A 22251-nucleotide genomic window follows, 5' to 3' on the forward strand; every position below is an offset into this window, starting at 1 on the left:
CATCGAACTCAATCAAATGAATGATATGACATTTAAACTACGAGAGAAGAAAAAGAAAACTATAGATTTTAATAATGAAATTATTGAATTCAACACGAAATTAAACCAAATTGCAAATAATGAAGACAGAAATTTAAGAATCCTACTTTTAATGGAAAATTTTAACAGTGTAAGAGAGTTAATTGAACAAGAAAAGTTAAATATGGTAAACACCTTACTAACAATGGGTAAAAGAAAGGAAAAAATTGAAATTAATGACCATGCTAACATACCAGTGATTAGAATAGATAAGCAAACATCTAAAAATACACTTTGTGATTTTATAAAATTAAAAAATAAATACCTGTAAAAGGACAATGAAATCACATTTGCAGTTATTAATAATAAATAATGCTGAACACAGTATACAATCTTTGACTATTATTTCATCTTTTCACTATCCAATTGTTGTTTATTTAGTGCCTCTTCTTTTCAAGCTGCAATATAAAGAGTATATATATATTATTTCACTTTTTGACTATGCGATATGTAAAAAGCATTCATCGATATCCAATTATAAAGTGATTAAAATTAGCAGGAGTAAATATACTGCTAACTAATTTTGCATGCATTTACAATAGAATAACTTATGATGTTTACTGCCTCTGTGCTAGTTAATTTACAACCTGAAATAAAAATTGAAAATTGAAGATGTATCTTAATTCTTGCCGAATGACTTCTAAAACTTTACTGAGCTTTGTTTGTGAAATATTTATCAGGTTTTTGGATTTCGGTAGATAAAATACAATTGTACAAAGTACTATGTTGGACACGAAAGAAAGCACAATAAACTCAATCATAGCCAAGATAAACAAGGTAAATCAGAATACTTGATTCCAGCATAAATATGACTTACATTGGTGACAGTTAACTAAACTAAACTGAGTTTCATTGATAACGGTATACTGCCTCAACTGCACAGTTTCTTTTTGTTTTCCTATATTTTAATACTGAAGAACTGATGCTTTTCTGCCAAAGAATCCACTGGGAGTAGTGTATTTTTTTTTATTAAAAATAACCTGTAATAGAACCAACATTTCAACAAAGAATATTTCTCTACTCATTTAATTTTTTTATAAGATAGATATAAAAACATGTAACAACTTATCTGATATCATTTCCTTGCGGTTAAACTTAACTCTGCCCCAATTTATCATCTGGCATACTTAATAATTGCATATGCGAGCACTTCCACTGCTGCTATTATTAACAACTAATATAATTGTAAAAAGAAAAACATTTTACTGAACAGTATCGATGGTCAAAACTTTTTATTTTTAAGTATTTACCTTTCCTATCATTATAATTTACAAAACTTTCTCTTTAGAAACTAATACAACATGAAAAGCAGCCTTATTTTCTTAATTGGAAATATTTGTTCTATAAATGGTGTATTGTGACTGTATACCATAATGTTAATTATTTCAATTACTCGTCTTCTATGTATTAGTGTAGTATATAATTTACTATAAGGTTCGAATCTTGGTTTATTCTTTCCATGATTCGAGTGCCGCCAACCTAACGAAATGAAATCTCCAACATTGGGTGGTAAAGTGTCGCCGACCCGAATAATGGGTAGATAATGACAGAGTTTATTGGACTGAGATAAAAAATGAACACATTTAAAGTACAAAATAAAATGATCAAAAAAGCTAAAGGTATTAAGACTTACGTTGTTGCTAGAAACATAACCTTCGAGGACTATAAGGACTGTTTAACAAATTTTACTGTACAAGTCCGCAATCAAAATTTAATTCGCTCAAAATTGCATAATGTTTATTCGATTACGCGACGGAAACTAACTCTCAGCCCATACGATGATTAGCGTTATATTGTGCACGGAACTGTATCGACTCTACCATGGTGTCATTATAAAATAAATTAATTATATTTAAATTTAATAATTTTATTAATAAATATTGTTTTTACAAAATATTATCTTTATTTATCCATTAATTATGTTTATTATCGAATCCTAACCACTTCACAAAGACCTTATCACCTTTCTTACGTAATACCTTCTCCACTGGATATACATTAGGATTAGCAGTTTTTAAAAGTTCATATTCGTAGAATCCTCCGTATATATCAGTACCACTAGAGTCTCTAAGTAAATATGTAACAGGATTTGTTTTCTGCACTTTTATAATTTCAAATATTTCATTTGTCCAATTTGGTGTGTATCCCTTTGCGAATACATTCTTGTATTTACTGATTCGTACAAAATTACTTCTTTGAACTTGGCACGGCCAACAATCTTTATATTATTGTATACTGTAGTCAGGAGCATATTAGCTTGATCTGGCGTCACATCAGCTGGTCGCATTCCTATAGTACGATGTTTTCTTGCGTTGTAGTGTTCAACTAGTCGCTGCAGTATGCCTCGCCACTTATAATTTCCATTCAACGTAAATCGTTTCCACATTTCAGTCTTCAGCGTGCGATTCCAGCGCTCAACTATCGTAGCTTTCAATACGCTGTATGTTGAGTAATGATTTATTCTACGTTTTTTTATAAGCGATTTGAAATCACTATTATAAAACTCCTTGCCATCATCTGTCTGCAAATTTTTGGGACATCTCCCACTTTTCAGAATCTTCGTAAATGTGTCTGTCACTTCCTTGCCAGTTTTGGTTTTTAGTGCTACTGCCCATTCAAATTTCGACAATGCATCAATAATTATGAGAATATAGTGGTAACCTCCGTCAGTATAATTCTTCATATCAACCAGATCTGCTTGCCAGAGGTCATCGAAGCCTCGTATTATAACTCTTCTACGTTGAAAATTCCGTCTTGCAGGTACATGCAGTTCTTCGACCAATTTTTTCTTTTCTTCACTATCCATAACTCTTCAGGTATGTGTTGGGTTTACAAGGGTACAACGAGCACTGATGGTAGTAAAAGTTTCTTTTTCCTAATAAAACTCTTTGTCGAATTATTTCAAGAAGAATTCTCCTTAGCATGATACTCCCCATGAAAAATAGCACTTTTTTTTTTAATTTCGCATTATCTTCATTATATGTTTCTTTGATTCAGCATCCTCTTTAGCCTGATTCTCCATGAAAATTGATGCGTATTTCTTTAAATCTGCATTATCTTCAGCATGTCTCTGCATGAAATTACTCAATTTCACTTGAAAATCATTCAGCCTTAACTCGGTTTCATCCAGTCTTAACGCAATACTTCGTAAAATATCACTGTTTTCTTGCATTTCATTTATAAGGTTCTCACGTACAACATTCATATTATCCAGCAGAACACGCATATTCACAACACATTTCTCATCAGTAGCATCAAATCCTAAATTTGAAATAATATTCCCCTTAGCATTAAATGCATTCGTACGTTTATCAAATTTTAATGTTTCATCTTCAGTTTTGCGGATATATTTTCTCACATTACTTGCAGTGGAAATACCTCCAAATTTATTTATCGGCATTGTGAAGTAACACAATCAACTGGGAAATTATGGAAAGTGTAATCTCTTTTATAGGATAATACGTTCTTCATGAAGCTCCTCAATTATTGATTGTATCTCATTATGATGATTCGTATGTCCTGCAGCAGATGATAATATCAAAAGTCTCAAACGTTCAACTAATTCGTTCGGATCATTCCAATGTACATAGTTCACTGGTTTATCATTAACACACATATAACCGCTGCCTTTTACAATATTCTTTGGAGGAAATAATGGACTAATTATTTTCTTCCATTTATGACCCTTATTCCCACGAAGCTTTCCCTCGCTACTGTAATCTGCTCTGTGTACTGTAACGTGTTTTGCCGACGAGTTTAGTCGTCGCAAAACCGTTCGGTTCGCTTGACCGAGAAGGATCAAAATAAATTTGGACGAGTTTAATGTAGATAATAAAAAGTGTTTATTCAGGATAAATAAAAGACATATAGTATTTACAATGTTTTTGTACACAATAACCTTAATCTATTGTGTTTATGTTGTTCATGTACTGCCGCTGCAGGTGTGTACGCAAATGTGTCGGTCGCTATCTCGCAGGTACAATGATCGCCCGCTGGCGGCGCTGCGCTCGGTAGCCACACGGAAGGGCTCGGGTAGGCGGCGCGACAGTCGGTAGCCTCTCGGTAGGGCTCGGAACGGACCGGTAGGCGGCGCGACGGTAGGTGGCCTCACGGGAGGGCCCGGGGAGCCAATATGGCGGTAGCCAATATGGCGGTCAACGGAGGAGCTGCAAAGTAAGAACGTTAGCGGCTGAAAGAAAATGGCCGTTGGTCCGGAGAACTCCTGGACACGGCCGTTAGCATGGCATAGGCGGCGGGATCGGTGTGGATGACGCGGAGAACTCCTGCGCCAGGAAGTGCTCGGAGAACTCCTGAGCCAGGGATGGGTGTACGCGGAGAACTCCTGCGTAGGATAGGTGGAATATACCCGGAGAGCTCCTGGGTACGGAATGCTCAACTGGGTCGGAGCTCGGTCTTATATACCCAGTTGAGCCGCCGAAAACGGAATCGGCGCTGCGGAGCGGCCGTTCTGGGTAGTTAGGGAGGGGCATGACGAGGACCCTATACTTTGCGCACGCTACAGTATAGACCGCGGTATCGGCACGTACGCCACAGCTCTCCCCACCACGCGGTATCGTGCATGGGGCAGCGACAAAGCAAGCGTCTCGTCACACCTCCCCCCTCCTTACCAGACCGAAAAGATGGTGGTTCGGTCTCTTATTCTTCCTTGCTCTCGGATTGGCCGGATGGTGGGGCCCGTCTTGTCCAAAATTTCCCCTAGGGACTTTTTCACGGCAGTTGGCAGGCCTGGTGACTCGGACTTATGGCGGGCTGGCGGTGAGCTGTCACCACGTGCGACCCGTCAACTTCGGAGAAACGGTATAAGATGGATGTTTTTAGGCCTCCCAGCCTCTGTGCGGACCTAGGGGTTATGTTTGGGATTCTTACGGCCCGGAATAAATTCCGAGCACTGAAAAATGCTCACTACTTCAGGTTTTTAGGCCTGAAGTAGGAGTGAATTTGTGACCCTCGTCGTCGCAGGATCCAGCAACCAGCATCGGTCTCGACGCGGAGGCGAGCGTTGTGCTGCTTCAGCTGCCGCATCTCCACACGGTGCCGTATCTCCTCGGGGATCCCGACCCTGGAGGTGTCCCGAGGGATCTCCACGGCGGTTGTAGGAGGCGGCACCGGCTTCGATGACGGCAGCGAAGCCGGGCTGGGACGAGGGGAGACCCGATGGATGGGCCTGTGGCTCGATGGTGCCGGTGGCGTTGGCCTCTTCGGCCGGTTCGGCGGTGGGTGTCGGGGGACGGGAATCACCCGTCTCTCGACGCCTAACGTGGGTTGCTGCGGGGGAGTCGGAGGGAACATCTCGCGAACGCGACGAGCTTGCCGGTGCTGGTCCATGATCGACCAGGGTATGCTTTTTTGGGCATCGGCTCCGGCCTTATATAGCTCATTGACGCGATAGGGGAAAGATGTACTTCCCCTTCCACCTGCATTTCCGGACAGGGTTTTAACTCCTTTATATGATGGTCACCTATAGTCCGACCATCTATACTGCGGAGCCTAAAAATGACAGGTGATGGTGCTGGCACTATCGTGTATGGGCCGGACTATCGAGGGGCCAGTTTACTTGCGTAGTTTTTGGACGCGTCCGATAGGTGGTGCTCGCGTTTCATTACTTTGTCGCCCGGCTTGGGGCGCCACTTTCGGCGACGGAGATTATAATGCCGTTCCTGCGCATGCGTGGCTTCTCGTTGCCGTTTGTGGGCCTCTTCCCTCGACGTTCCTAAACGCATCAATTTTTGTTCATGGGCCTGAACGTCCTCCCCGGTGGTTTCTCGGTCGGTAATGTCGGTGTGTTCGGTATGAAGCGCTCCGGGTGCGATCAATGATCTCCCAAAATTTAGGAAAGCTGGACTAAAGCCAGTACTGGCTTGTTTAGCCGTATTTAGAGCAAATATGAGCTCGGACAGCTTTTCATCCCATTTTTGGTGATCTTTACCGACATATTGACAGATCATTGTTTTGATCGTCCGGTTTGCCCTTTCTACGGGATTGCACTGCGGGGAATATGGCGGCGTCCGTCTGTGCTGAATCCCGAGTTTTTGAAGACCTTCGCTGAATTCATGGCTAATGAATTGTCGGCCATTGTCAGTCGTAAGGACTTTAGGGCACCCAAAGCGGAAAATTACCAGCTCTTGGAGGGCTTTTAGGCAATTTTTAGCGGTAGCGGTTCGGAGGGGTTTAACTTCTACCCAGCGAGTGAAACGGTCCTGAATAACCAACAGGGTATTATTACCTGTTTTTGACCTAGGTAGTGGCCCGACCAAATCCATGGAGACCGAAACCCACGGTTCGGTGCTGTGTTTAGTGAACATTTTTCCGGCTACTCCTCGTTGGTCAATTTTATGTTGCTGGCAGGAGGTACATTTCTGTACATGTCTTTTTCCTTCTCGCAACATTCCGGGCCAGAAATATTGTTCGGCTAAGCGAGCCTGGGTACGGGCAACCCCTTGATGTCCGGCCGTTGGTTGGTCGTGACACTCTTCTAATACTCGCGGGCGGAGTTCGGTCGGAACGCATTGACACCAGCCATGCTGAGGATGGTGGTGGTACAGTACGTTTTTGTCCACTAGATAATTGGACAATTTCTCGGGTTCTTTGGACAAATTTTTGATTATCCGGCTGTACCAGGGACAAGTGACCCCTTCTAACTGGTATATCTCAGGATCCAAGTTAGTTTTAACGGGTGCTCGGGATAAGGCGTCTGGTACGTGGTTGGAAGCGCCTTTTCGGTATTTTACTTCAAAGTCGTATTGTTGGAGAGCCACGGACCATCTGGCTAGTCGGCCATTGGGTGCGGAGAGATTGCGAAGCCATTTTAACGAAAAATGATCGGTGATTACCGTGAAGTGATATCCTTCCAGGTAAGGTCGCATCTTCTCAATTCCCCAAATGACGGCTAGACATTCCTTTTCGGTGGCGGAGTAGTTAATTTCGGCTCCTCTTAGCGTTCGACTTGCGTAAGCAACCACGTGTTCTTCGCCTTCTGAATCCTGAGTGAGGACTGCTCCTAACCAACGTCACTGGCGTCCGTTTGTAGTGTAAACTCCTTTGAGAAATCTGGACAAGTCAGGATGGGGGCCTTGGTTAACTGTTGTTTAAGTTGCTGGAAGGCGTTTTCTTGTTCGGATTCCCAATTCCAGGGTTGCTTCTTCTTAAGGAGTTTATTCAGCGGTTCGGACGTGGTGGCGACGTTTGGTAGGAAACGGCGGTACCATGACACCATACCGAGGAATCTTCGGAGTTCGTGTAGATTGGTCGGTGTGTCTATGGCTGTGATTGCTTCTACCTTGTTCGGGTCGGTGTGTAGTCCATTCTGGTCAATTATATGGCCCAGATATCTGAGGCTTGTTTGTCCAAATTTACATTTTTCTGGATTTATTTGGAGATTTGCCTCTTTTAGCCGGCGTAATACTTCTTTTAAGGCTTGAAAGTGTTCCTCGAACGTACTCCCGAGCACGATTATGTCATCGAGGTACGCGAAGGCATAAGGTTCCATAGCTGGACCTATTACTCTGTCCAAAAGCCTTTGGAAGGTAGCCGGTGCGGAATGTAGGCCAAAAGGCATTACCTTGAATTGGTAATGGCCTCTGCCTGGTATAGCGAAAGCCGTAATCGGTCGACTTTCCGGATCTAGGGGAATTTGCCAGTATCCGTTTTTCAAGTCAATCGTTGAAAGATATCTGGCCCCCTTAAGTTTGTCCAAAATATTTTGGACCGGCGGTAACGGGTATGCATCCCGTTCGGTAACAGTATTGACTTGTCGGAAGTCAATACAGAAGCGGTATTTTCCGTCTTTTTTTCTGGCTAGAACGATCCCTGAATTCCATGGACTGTCGGAAGGCTCTATTACGTCCTCAGCTAACATTTTGTCCAGTTCCTGGTCAATGATACCCTGTAGTTTAGGATTGTAGGTCCGATAGCGTTGACGGATGGGTTCTTGTCCAGTTTTTACCCGGATGCAATGTTGAGTCCAAGTGGTGTGCTTCTTGGAAGGTTCGGTAGTCCGGAGCTCTTCTTGTACCATTTTGTCCAGTTTTTCTTTCTCAGCGGGAGAACATTTGTGCAGGCCTCGACTCGCCTCGGAGGCGATAAGGCATGCTTTTACTGGAACAGAGGTATTCCATTGGAATCCGATACGGTTCAGAAAGTCTAGTCCTAACAAGACGTCTACTGGTAAGGTCGGTAAGATGCGGAAGATGTGATTTAACTTCACTTTTCCTATCCGGATCTTTAAGCGGGCGGTTTTCGTAACCGGAATTTTCTCGCCATTAGCCAATCGCGTCGCTTCCTGCAAGGGATTGGTTAATGGTGTGCACTCTTGGAATACTTTTGTTCCAATATAGGAGTGTGTAGCTCCTGTATCAATCAGGGCTCGGTAATTCCGGTTATTAATACGGAGTAAGATATGAGGACGCGGGTCTCTCAATCTTCGGTAGGGGGCCGGGAGGCTCCGGTTCCCTCTCGGCCCGCAACGGGGTTTCCCGGACACGGACATTCACGGGAGTATACTCCTTCTTTTCCGCAACGGGAACAGAACAACTTCCGAGGTCGTTTGCAATTCTTGCGGTTATGTCCTCGTTGTCCGCAATTCCAACAACAGTCTTTAGAGTTATAAGCAGGGCTAGCGGTGGCCACTGCTTTTTCGGATCGAGGTTTCCTAGATTCGGATTTGCTGGAGAATGCCTTGTTCAAATCTAGGTTAATCTCGAATTCTTGTCCAAGCTCGATTAGGTCGGCTAAGGTGTGTACCTCCCTTCGCTTGATATAGTTCCTATAAGCCGGTTGGAGGTTGTTATAGTAACGATCCAATTGCGAGGCTTTGGACATTTCTCCATGGCGGTGCATAAGAGTTCCTAATCCCGTGATGTAATCTAGGATTCTTTCCTGCGGTTTTTGTAATCGCTGGTGGATACTTTCCTCCATGGCGACAAGAAATCGTGCCGGTAAGTATTGCCTGCGGAAGAGAGTGTTAAACTCTTTCCACGTGTTTATTTCCTCTTTCACTAAACGATACCATAAAAGAGGTTGTCCTGCCAAAAGGACCGGTACACAGGCAAGCAACTCGGCTTCCGAAATCTGGTAACTTTCCTGCAATTCCTCGATTTTTTCTAGGAAACTTAGGGGATCTTTCCCTTCAAAACGAATACCAGACTTACGTGCCCACTCTAGCGCTTGGCGCGGGTTAAAATCGGGCTCTTCGTCCATGGTGCTAGCTGCCGAAGTATTCGGTTCAATATTCGCCAAGTGATATTCCACTAGCCGGGCGCGTAGTTCGTCTCGGTTTCCCTCGGTGGACAATTGCAGTGAAGCAAGTTTCTTTGCTAAATCCGCCTTGCTGAGCTTATAAATGAAGCCGGTCGATGTTTTCGGTCGGGGCATTAAACCGTCCTTTTGATCGCTCTCGGTCCCTGTTCGGGCGCCAATTTGTAACGTGTTTTGCCGACGAGTTTAGTCGTCGCAAAACCGTTCGGTTCGCTTGACCGAGAAGGATCAAAATAAATTTGGACGAGTTTAATGTAGATAATAAAAAGTGTTTATTCAGGATAAATAAAAGACATATAGTATTTACAATGTTTTTGTACACAATAACCTTAATCTATTGTGTTTATGTTGTTCATGTACTGCCGCTGCAGGTGTGTACGCAAATGTGTCGGTCGCTATCTCGCAGGTACAATGATTGCCCGCTGGCGGCGCTGCGCTCGGTAGCCACACGGAAGGGCTCGGGTAGGCGGCGCGACAGTCGGTAGCCTCTCGGTAGGGCTCGGAACGGACCGGTAGGCGGCGCGACGGTAGGTGGCCTCACGGGAGGGCCCGGGGAGCCAATATGGCGGTAGCCAATATGGCGGTCAACGGAGGAGCTGCAAAGTAAGAACGTTAGCGGCTGAAAGAAAATGGCCGTTGGTCCGGAGAACTCCTGGACACGGCCGTTAGCATGGCATAGGCGGCGGGATCGGTGTGGATGACGCGGAGAACTCCTGCGCCAGGAAGTGCTCGGAGAACTCCTGAGCCAGGGATGGGTGTACGCGGAGAACTCCTGCGTAGGATAGGTGGAATATACCCGGAGAGCTCCTGGGTACGGAATGCTCAACTGGGTCGGAGCTCGGTCTTATATACCCAGTTGAGCCGCCGAAAACGGAATCGGCGCTGCGGAGCGGCCGTTCTGGGTAGTTAGGGAGGGGCATGACGAGGACCCTATACTTTGCGCACGCTACAGTATAGACCGCGGTATCGGCACGTACGCCACAGCTCTCCCCACCACGCGGTATCGTGCATGGGGCAGCGACAAAGCAAGCGTCTCGTCACAGTACATTAGTTTGAGAAAGAATATTCTTATGTTTTTAAATCATCTTCAGTATAATCATGTGGCTCTTTCATGAAGATCAATTCAAATAGACCAATAGTACCCTGATAATACTCCTCATCAATAATAATAAAATCTCCACGCTCTACTTTAAAAGCACATTTTACAATTCTCATTTTGTTAAGACTACCTCTTGTTCAACTCCAAAATTATAATCAATTATTTCCTTCTTTTTACTCATAAACATCTCTATATATTTATGTCCAGTTTCTCCATATTCTGACAAAGAACTATTTAAATCTAAGGATCTTTGCAATGGCGATGATGGAGTTTCTGCTTGCATTGGTGATGGTATTGCTAAATCATTAACATCCTTTTCCACTTTCACTCCCTCCTCCTCCTCCTCATCCCCATCCTCTTCCAGAGAAAGGTTAATGTTTCATTAGGTCGTGAATTTCCTTGCTCATCATCATCAGATGAAGGGGTTGGAATTTAATTCTAGAGTTGTATGCGAAATCTTTACGTTGTGGAGCCAATGAGAGATAAGTCCTTTTACGTTTCGATGGAATAATAAAAGAATTATCTTTTACAGTAGTCTTCTGTAGCGGTTCCTGTTTATACTCATATTTCGGGGACACGAAAGTCATCTCATTATGTTCAGTGAGCTTCTTCAATGGCTCAACAATTGGTTTAATAGTTTCATTTAAATTGGTTTCCATCATTTCTCTTCCCGATTTGAGTGCACGATATTTTTCACGAATTACTTTACTTTTCGCAGCAATCTTCTTAAGCAGCATCTTTTCTTCCTTTTTCCTGCTTTCCATGTTTTCCACGTTCAATCAACGTTCAATCCACGTTCAATCCATGTTCAATCTAGGTTCAATCCACGTTCAATCCAGGTTCAGTCCACGTTTTTATTTCCACGTTTATACTAGGTTTATTCCCCGCTCAATTGATGTGTGTGTGTTTTGATGGACACTTAACTCTAAACTGAGCAATCTGAAGCAAACGGTATACTATTTAATCTTAGCATACTCATCGAAACCTTTCCAATATCTACCATTTTGAATTGTACTATCCTTGTCGATCACTAGAAATCCATAATCATGGTGCCAGCACTTTGAACACAATTCATTGTATTTTTCAAATGACATATCCGTGTTTACATGATCGTTATAAATATGTTTTAAATTAGTACCATCTTGCTTAAAGATTATGAGAAGATTTGTATTATTACGAATCATGTGTTTAGGAATATTAGCATAAGTCTGGCAGAGGTAGAAGCAGTCAATATTTGAATGTCTACCCATGGAGAAGTAGTCTCTGATATTATCAAGCTTATCGTTAGCAACATCATCAAATATGAAAATAGAATTGGGTAACGCCTCAGTTACCTTTACAACGTCGCTATTGTTTGAAAATTTAAAATATCCAATACCTTTTAGTCCTTTTAATAACCGTTCAAGGTATTGATACTTGGGTTGTTGAAGCGACTTTGAGTATACATAAATATTTTCAAATCTCACACCGTTAGGACTTTCTACGAGACTAAGCAGTACGTTTGTTTTACCGCAATTCGAGTGTCCGCAAATTATACTACGAATTGTAGATGGAAGTAGGGATCCATGACGGTTACTCCTTCCTCCACAACCCCCACCGACAATAAAGCGATCGGCGTTGGAGACACGAATGTGCAGTGGTTGCTTTACGAAATCCATAACTGTAAAACTCTATGATCATACAAGCTATTTATAGGCTTGAAGCAGATTATCTCACCATTTCTCATTATGTCGTTGTTAATGTTAGATGTGCTACGTTTGGAGGATTTAACTATTGAGCAGCTTGAATACATTCCAAAAACTTTTACTATTGAAGCGCTTTCCAAACAGTATTCGACTTGTTTGGTGTAAATTGCCTGAGCACATTCGTGCAGATCCTGAAGTACAACAATATCGTGCGTGTACGGAACCTTATAATTTACCTAATCAAGATCATTTTGATGGAATACCGCCTTCAATAAAAAATTGCTGGATGTGTCAACGAACCCGTTAGGAAAGCATGACATGATGAGATTTGGTTGTGGATCTTTATTCAATAAGCTGTTAAATAAACTACCCTTCGAGCTGCATGTACCTGGCTACAATTATTGCGGTCCAGGTACTCGCCTTCATGAACGGGTAGCACGTGGTGATCGAGGAATAAACTCTCTGGATGATGCTTGCCGTGAGCATGATATCGCATATTCAGAATATAAGGACCTGCCCTCGCGTCATCATGCTGATAAAGTACTTGCACGCCGTGCATGACAACGTATCATAGCTAGTGACTCCTCCGTAGGTGAACGAGAGACAGCGACTACTGTCAGGGCATCAATGAATACAAAACGGAAACTCGGCTTAGGACTGGGAGTGTCTAGAAAAAGTACGAAGAAAAGAAAAATTCGTGTACCGAAAAAACGAGGTGGTTTATTGAGGAAAAAGTCACTTACTAAAACAAAACGGGGGGGGGGGGGGGGTTTATTACCATTGCTTCCGCTGCTGAGTGCGGTGGGCGCATTAGCTGGCGGTGCGGCAGGTATAGCAAAGGCTGTAAACGACACCAAAGCAGCCATAAATCAATTGGAAGAAATGCATCGTCACATTCGCTTAATGGAAGCGAGACGGGTACAAGGTTTATACCTCGCACCATACAGTCGAATAGGAGAGGGAGTGAAAAGGAAAAGGAAAAGAAAATAAATGGACTTCCTAAATCTGGACCTACTAGTAATATGCAATTATCAAACGTCTGCCGTAAAATACCGCATTTTCGGAGAGTCTTTATGCGTACATCTTACCTCAAAATGCGCAACGCAATGAGTGCGCTATTGTGAATCTTGATGACGAACAAGGTCCTGGAACACATTGGGTCGCTTACGTTAAACGTAATAAGCACGTTAAGTATTTCGATTCCTTCGGAAATTTAAAACCTCCAATTGAACTTGTGGAATATTTTGGACCTTCTGCTATAATCTACTACAACCACGACCAATATCAATCGTATGATTCAAGCATATGCGGTCAGTTGTGTGTGAAGCTTCTACGTGAACAATGTCTTTAACAGTTACACTCTCTGACCGTGACTCGGTATTGGGGTCAGATTTTTTCCCCCCGATCAATCTTCGAGATGGACATTATGAACTCGGTCTCGTAGACTTTCAGAGCTTCAATTCAATCTCTAATGTTGATGAGACAAACAATATATTTTACGTTGATGATCAGGAGCTAACTATACCTACAGGTTGTTATGAGCTCAATGCTATAAATGACTTTTTACGTGCTCGGATGTTCGAAGGTGATGAAGAAGAAGTAATTGTTCTACGTGCTAATAATAATACATTAAAAAGTGAAATAAAGTGTAAATATCAGATTGATTTTACACAACCTAACAATATAGGCTCTTTGTTGGGATTTTCATCAGATCGTGTTATTCCACCGAACACACAAGCTGAATCAGACGAGCCCGTAAACATTATAAGAGTAAATATTCTAAGAATTGAATGCAACATTACAGCGGGTGCGTACACAAACGGTAGACCTCGACATGTTATACATGAATTTTTTCCGTGTGTTCCGCCAGGTTATAAAATCGCAGAAACACCGAAGAACGTCATTTACTTGCCAGTCATTGCGAAAGTAATTGACCGTCTCGCCTTGCGTATTCTCGATCAAGAAGATCGTATAGTAAATTTCGGAGGTGAAGAAATCACAATTCGTTTACATATTAGAAAATGTTGATTTACAAGAATACTTATAAATCACCGATACTCGATGAGCCTATCAGTCCAACTGCTGCAGCAGGACAGAATACATTGAGTGAAGGTAGCGCTGGAGGACAAAATACATTGAGCGAAGGTAACGTTGGAGCATCATTAACAAGAAGAAATATCACCTTTCTACAATCACTGGGTTTCAACGTTAGAAATAAAAATGGATCCATTAGATGTAACCGCTCAACCGGTGTTCGACAATCGCATCACTAAAATGGAAACGCATGCATACAATCCTTATGCAAATGCCTCATTGGGAAATAGTGATGAAATTCGAATTCCTATACAACAGCAAGATTTAATTCTTCTACCCTGTGATAGTTATCTCTACTTTGAGGGAAAGATAATCGTTGGAACCCGTGCTGCGGATGCAGCAACCCAAGATGTCGTAGGACTTGACTGTAATTCCATGGCATTCTTGTTTGATGAAATTCGTTATAAATTGAATGATATTGAGATTGATCGCTGCAAGAATGTGGGTATTACTAGCTCCATGAAGAATCTTATTTCCTTAACTGCTGAGGAAAGTGCAAGTCTACGTCATTCAGGATGGTTTCTAACAGATCACAGGTCTACGAATCATTTCAACTTTTGTGTACCATTGCAAATGCTGTTGGGTTTTTGTGAAGACTACAGAAGAGTTATAATAAATGCACGTCATGAACTCGTTCTTATTCGAGCACGTGATGATATAAATTCACTACATTCTTCGAGAAAAATCATCAACTCCAAAATTGATTTGCAAAAAGTGTAGTGGAGGATTCCTCATGTATCACTGAATGATTATACAAAACTTAAATTTCTACGTTTGATTGAGCAAAACAAAAGTCTAACCATGGCTTTTCGTTCCTGGAAACTCTTCGAATATCCACTTCTACCTGAAACACAGAGGCATACATGGGCCGTAAAAGCTGCAACACAATTGGAGATACCTCGAAATGTTATACTAGCATTTAGACAAAATAAGAAGAGTACGCAGCATATGGAGGTGCTTAGATTCAATGACAGTTCTGTTCGTGATGTTAAAGTCTATCTGAATTCAGAATTTTATCCATATGACCGAATTGATAGTGATAGCGAAAAAAACCGTTATTCTGTACTATATGATATGTATGTTAAATTTATCCATTCATATTATGCAGGAGAAAAACAGTCGAAACCAATGCTTAATTACAAAAACTTTGTGGAATACGGTCCTCTCTTCGTCATCGATTGTTCGCATCAAAATGAATCTATAAAGTCAGGCACTGTTGACGTTAAAATTGAGATTCATTGTACTAGAAATATTCCAAGTAATACTACTGCGTTTTGTTTAATTATACATGATAAAATCGTTGAATATAACCCGCTTAATAGTATTGTTAGAAATGTAAGTTAATAGACTAGATTTATATGTATTTTACTAATGTAGTGAGGGATAAAGAAAAAATAAATAAATAAGATATAATAATCATTTATTGATGTCATTCCTTAAAAACATTCCTTACACACATTTCCAAAATTTATCTTATGATTATCATTGGGTAACTTTAAATTCTAAATTATTGTATCGTCCTCCAACATATAAGATTTTTAATGTATTCGCTGATGCAGCATTTTGAAGTTCTTTGATTAGTTCAGGCGACTCCAGTAATTTCATCATCCTTGAGGGTAGGAAGAACCATTCGTCTGTAGCCAGCTTCGCTATTAATTTCTCTCCATATATGGTCTTAATTTTCACTAATTCAGTGATTTGATACTCCTTATTCTCCTCAAAAGTATTCAGCTTTACGAAAGTCTTAGGTTCGTAAGTTACACTTGCAAGTGCATTCATCTTGGTTAAATCCATTTTTCTGTGAAAACACATAGAAATTGAGAAAAGAAAAACATTGAAATAGAATAGCAAGAAAAGAGAATAATAATAAAAGAATAATTCTTACCACCCAAAAGAGTTTCTGTGGTACAGCAAGGAAAATATTCGGAATATAGCTTTGCATTGGATCTTTCACCGCCTTGAAGTTTCTAATGAAAACTGACTGACTGAAATTTCCCAATTGCTAACAACAAGGGTTTTAAAAATGGTGGAAGGGATGAGATGCATTCTTATTGGAAGTTAATATTTGGGTGGTTGGGTATTCTTGCCCGCCTACGAAATTTGCGTCAAACAAGTCGTAACACGTTACAAACGGTTTCTCCTGGATTCTTTTAATTGCATAATCATGTTGTAGACTTTTCTAAAGTGAACTAGGGAAAATTTGCGTTAAACAAGTTATGACACGTTACCAGTGGGTTCTCCAGTATTCTTTTAATTGCATAAACGTGTTGCAACGTTACCAACTCCGCCATTTTGATTATACTACGGTGTACAGTGATGTCAGTGATGCCAGAATCAAGTTTCTAGGAACAAAAATAAAGTTAACCGCTAGCCAGCAGCAGTATAGAAAATTCGAAGGGAAGAGGTATATATCCCTTCCCTTCAAATTTTCTATACTGCTGCTGGCTAGCGGTTAACTTTATTTTTGTTGCTAGAAACTTAATTCTGGCATCACTGACATCACTGTACACCGTAGTATAATCAAAATGGCGGAGTTGGCAACGCTGACGTGTTGCAGACTTTTCTTAAGTGAAAAGTGAAACGTGAAAATTTAGGAGCACATTCCTCTGGATAGCTAGACATATAAAAAAATGAGAGAATATGAAAAAATCGGGGCTCTAAAGGGGTCATAAATCAAGTAACATTAGTCTAGACGTTTGTTTTGAACAAGTCATGGCACGATCTCAGACGTCCGGTGCTCGAGCATATCCGTTCTAGAAGATATCTGCACACTCTACAATCAGTTCTCCAATCGCTAGAATGGTGCCAATACACTTTCTTAAAGTCTAGGTAAATGTTATGTTTTTTTTTGCTTTACCTACCCCTCCAAAAAAATGAAGTGCACTGACAACTCTTTCCCTTTCTAATACCTAGCCTGCTTGTTATATGGATCGTATGATATGCTTACCTGAAAAGCTAAAAATGGCTAAAAGATAAGTCTGGGAAGGCTATAAAATTTCTTAAAACTGTTTTTTATTCAATAACTAAAGTTTTACTATCAGTTACTCATCCAGTCTCCATGTCTCATCCTCCTCCTCCTCCTCCTTTTTCATCCACATCCTCCTTTTGAAGGCTAGCTTTTCTATAGCCGTATCCCGTGGTACCGCGAATGTATAATTTTAGTCAAACATCTTTTTTAAATTGAATTAGTTCACCCGTGTGTGTAATTACGTAATATTAAAATACCATTAGCGCGAAAGAAGATTAAGGAAAGCAATCACCTAGCGGTGACTACTGGAACTAGCAATTAACTCAACCTAGTTTATCTGTGTAGCAGAGTCGGAAATAGTTAGGCTACGTAAGGTAACTAACCATCGACTTCGAAGGGTGAAAAAACCTTCCCTCAACTAGGGCCCCGTAGGATAACTAACCAATGGTACCATAGGGTGAAAAATACCCCCTCCCTATCCAAACTCGGTCCCACTATAAGACCTTCCAACTGTGACATAGGGTGAAAAATACCCCCTACCTAACCAAACCCGGTCCCACTATAAGACCTTCAAACTGTGACATAGGGTGAAAAATACCCCCACCCTCCCTAACGAAACTCGATCCCACTATAAGACCCTTTCCTTCCTCATCCCCACCACTACCATACTAAGAGAGTCTTATCCCAACCCATCCCCCTTCCACACCACAAAACAGCTTCCCCCACTCCCTGTCATCGGAACCGCATTGCTCCTCTACTTGTGAACAGTGATTTAATTGAATAATTTCAAATTTAGTTTTACTGCTGATTGATTCGGCAAAATATTAAGTAAATTAATTCTGTAGCTCTTTGATCAGACCTATAGGATGAAAATCCATAGCTTTACGGTTTTGATTCAGTCTATCGCTGAATATTATTGTATAAAGTTGAACATGGTGAATCTATGGAACCTACCAACGTATGATACAACATCATTGGAACTATTGGAAGAAGAACCATTACCTTCGCTGGAAATACCAGAAGAATCATTACCTTTAATAAATCCATCAACTCCACCTCCACGACCACCAACACCAATGCCACGAGGGCTATCATTTGAATTTCATTCGCAACCATCGCCAATATTATGGAAATTACCAATTCCATCTCCTTCACCACACAATCAATATCATCGGAATTAAGAATTCCATCTTCTTCACAACCACCACCACTACCATCAACATCTTAAGTTAGTTTTCTAAAAGTAAGTAAAAAGAAAGGAAAGGGGGGAGTGAGGAGGAGTAGGAAAAAGAGATTAAGTAATTTAAAACTTGAATAGAATTGATTATATATATTTTTTAGATTATGCGTGTGTGATTTACATTGATAAAGTGAAAAAAATTACATACATTGTTTATAGACATATATATTAATTTATCTGTTTGAATCAATATTACATAAGAAAAAATAGTATGTCTTAAAAATCAGATATTTTTTAATTTATCTTTATTTTTTTTGTTTTTTTACCGATGACGATGGTTTATTTCTTGATAATACAGTTTTTGGATTTCTCTTACGATATTTTCCAGCAATAGAATTATTTTTATTTTCTTCAACAATTTTATTCTTATTTTCCTCATATAGCAATACTTCGTCTTCGGGATTAATGTATTCTACCTCTTCTGTGTCATCCTCTGCTGTATCATCATCATCATCATCAGCACCACCAGCACCACCGTTGTCACAATCGTCGTCGTCGTCGTCACCATTTTCAACGTTTACTTTACTTTGTCGACAGTTTCTCTTATTAATAACTCGCTTTTTCGTCAATATATTTGGAGTCATACTTTTTGTAGAATCAACATACATGACTATATCTTTTTTACATTCATGCAAAATGTTTATCAATTTATTCAATAAATCCTGATCTTTGCACATAAGAATATTTTGCAACCTCATTGGTAGAAATAGCGAATAATCATTATTCAATTCAAAAATTGATTTATCACCAAATTTAGTTTTCACATTTTTTATATCGTTGATTATATATTCACCTTCGTTTAAATCAGACCATCCTTTATTAGGCAAATACGATTTCATGCTACTGAGAGTATTGTTAATCTCTTCAAACCACTTCATGATGATGTATGTAGAAGAATTATTTTTCTCTATACTTTATTCTTTACTAAAACACACACAGCTTTCGTTTTAATTGATAGACTGAGGAAAAAGTGGTATTGAATTACTATATATATAAAGTAGGTGGTATATCCCTACTCTTTCCCCTCTACTTCCTTTGCACTATATTCATCCTTCTCCCTACTCCTTCTTATCCTAAATCTTACTACAAGAATATGGGGAAAAATTGTCAAGTATAATAGCATATGACCGTAGATAAAAAACTCAGTTCTAGCTCAAACAATCTAGTTTACCCATTCCACAAAGCCTACTCTTCAATCATTTTGTCTCCTTTGACCTTTCTCCCTCTCTTCCCCACATTAACTTGTCGAACCTCTTCTGAAAGAGAGAAATAAAAGTTTGTGTATGTGTGTATATATTTTTGTTTTTACATTTTTTTTTCTTTAAAAAATGGCATTTATGTTGATTGATGGTACAATTGTCAATTTACCAACGGAAATATTTAACAATGAACAGCGGTGTATAATCAATGAATTAGAATTTTTAATAGAGTTATGGCTTAGCGATTTGTCTCATGATAAAATGTTTTATTATAGATCTGGTATTGGGATATATCAGTTAGTGAAGGAAAATGATGAAATAAATTTTCGAAAGCTAATAAGTAAAAAAATCATTATATGCAAATAATTTTTATACATAAATATTTTTTCTGTTCATAGATAAAAGACCATACTAAAAATGTGAATTTTAATATAAATGATAAAACTTTTAATATACCTTATGAATTAAGTCAATTAAAATCTGAAGATATGGAGATATTGAAGAAAATTCTTACATTTTATTGCGATAATAATCTACAGCAATTTTTCCGTTATTATAAATTTGGAGCTTATTACAAATTTTTAAGTCCAGAGCATATAATGCGGACGGTAAATATAAAAGAGAAAATATTAAAAATTTTTTTTTTAATATCAATTTTTTTTTGTATAATCGAAACTGATTTTTTTACAGGATGGATACAGTGCTGTAGATACATATTATTTTTTAATTGACAATGACGAAGATCGTAATTTTATCAAATGATGTATTGAGAATGAATACGGAATAGAATGAAGTTAATAGTATCAATGATGAAAAAGAGAATGATTTAATCATAAAAAAAACACGTAAATATATATTTATACATAAATATATTGTATTAAATACATGAATAAATATTACATATTCAAGACATTTTTTTTACCTATCTTTTCTCATAAAAAAAATACATATTACATCATCCTTTTTTATATTAATTTACGTACAATACCACTTAATGGTTTATATTCAATAATCTGATCATGAATAATTAAACAATATGCGCTAGTATTCTCAGGTATATTAGAATCACACTCAAATTCTATCTTAATATCTACAGTACCACTTTTAATTGATTCGTTTTGATGAGAACAGTCAATCGCAACAAATGGACCATAGTCTATAAATTTTTCGAAATTAAGCATAGACATAATATACTTTGATTCAGTATTATAATACGAATTAATAAATTGATAATACAAATCATATAAAATAGCATAGTTATTATTGGCAAAATTAAGATTTAATTTATCGTAGGGATATGATGCGGAATTTAAATATAATTTTAAATTTCTCAAATTACAATGATCAAATTTAGCCATACTCTTCTTTACATTATCTTTCCTATTGGTTTGAAATGCAAATACTATAAAACGTGGCTTTTCTAATTTTGTTGAAACTTTTACTGACCAAGAATGGTTTTGAGTTTCGAGAAGCATAGGATATTCATACAATTCCCATGAACGATACGTCATTGTAATAGGATGATCTTTTTCAATAATGTTTAAAAATTGTAATTTTGTATATTCTTCCAACGTAATATGAGGTATTTTCCACTGAATTTTCGATAGTACTAAGTCTACTTTAACATTAATATTATCCATTGTACAGTAAACAGCATTAGAATCATTGCGTGATCTTATTAGTATGAGTTCATGACGTGCATTTACGATAACACGTTTATAATCATCAAAAAATCCCATTAGTTTGTTCAACGGTATGCAAAAGCTGAAGTAGTGGAAATTCTTAATTGGATTTTTACTATTAATATCAAACGATGCTGATTTCAAAGTTGTACTCTCATGTGATGATAATAATGCATAGTTTCGCAATGTAGTAGTAATACCTACATTTTTACAACGATCCACTTCAACACCATTCAATTCATAACGTATTTCATTAAACAAAAAAGCAGCTCCATTTGAATCCAAGAATAATTTATTCTCATCAATAGTGGCATTATTAGCAGCGATTGCAGATACATCTCCTTCAATAAACAAGAAACTTTCGCTTGGTAACACAACGAGGTCCTGTTGTTGGATAGGAATGCGTATTTCGTCGTTGTGGTTGAGTGATGAATTCACATATGGATTGTAAGAGTGTATTTCAATGTTATTGATACGGTTATCGTAATGAGGTCTTCGATAATGTTTAATAAATCAACCATTATTTCTTCTTATTTCAACACTTTTAAACCAATTGATTTTAAAAACTTTTTATTTTTAATATTCAGCTTACTCTGTCGTTTTTTGGTATTTCTTCGTCGTCCACGTCGTTGTTGTGTTGATTTCGAAGTTTTATTCCAACTAATTCCTGAAGTTCGTGGAGATTGTAATTTATATGTAAAATCTTTGTTGTAAATTAACATTTTCGTAGATGGAGTCTAATTGTAATATCTTCACCACTGAGATCTACAATATCGTTATCTTGGTCGACAATGGAAACAGTTAAATTATCAATTACCTTCACGATTATCGGCAGATAAATGACATTATTTGGCGTTTCCGAGATTTTATATCCCGGCTCAACGTTTGGAACAAATTCATGAATAGTGTGCACAAGTTCACCATTATTGTAGG

General features: G+C 39.1%; 1 protein-coding gene across 1 annotated transcript; it reads right to left on the reverse strand.

Moving 5' to 3' along the window:
• Positions 1 to 7096: 7096 nt before the first annotated feature.
• On the reverse strand, positions 7097 to 10566 carry LOC136785201 (uncharacterized). Its single transcript, XM_066746214.1, has 5 exons — positions 10494 to 10566; positions 10167 to 10384; positions 9712 to 10123; positions 8589 to 9497; positions 7097 to 8445 (listed from the first exon to the last, which is right to left on the reverse strand). The coding sequence occupies exons 1-5, from the start codon at positions 10564 to 10566 to the stop codon at positions 7097 to 7099; spliced, it is 2961 nt and encodes a 986-aa protein (XP_066602311.1).
• Between the last annotated feature and the right edge of the window lie 11685 nt (positions 10567 to 22251).

The sequence above is a fragment of the Prorops nasuta genome, unplaced genomic scaffold, assembly GCF_024137725.1.
Source record: "Prorops nasuta isolate Cenicafe-Biocafe unplaced genomic scaffold, Cenicafe_Pnas_1.2 PNAS00187, whole genome shotgun sequence".
NCBI classification, from domain to species: domain Eukaryota; kingdom Metazoa; phylum Arthropoda; class Insecta; order Hymenoptera; family Bethylidae; genus Prorops; species Prorops nasuta.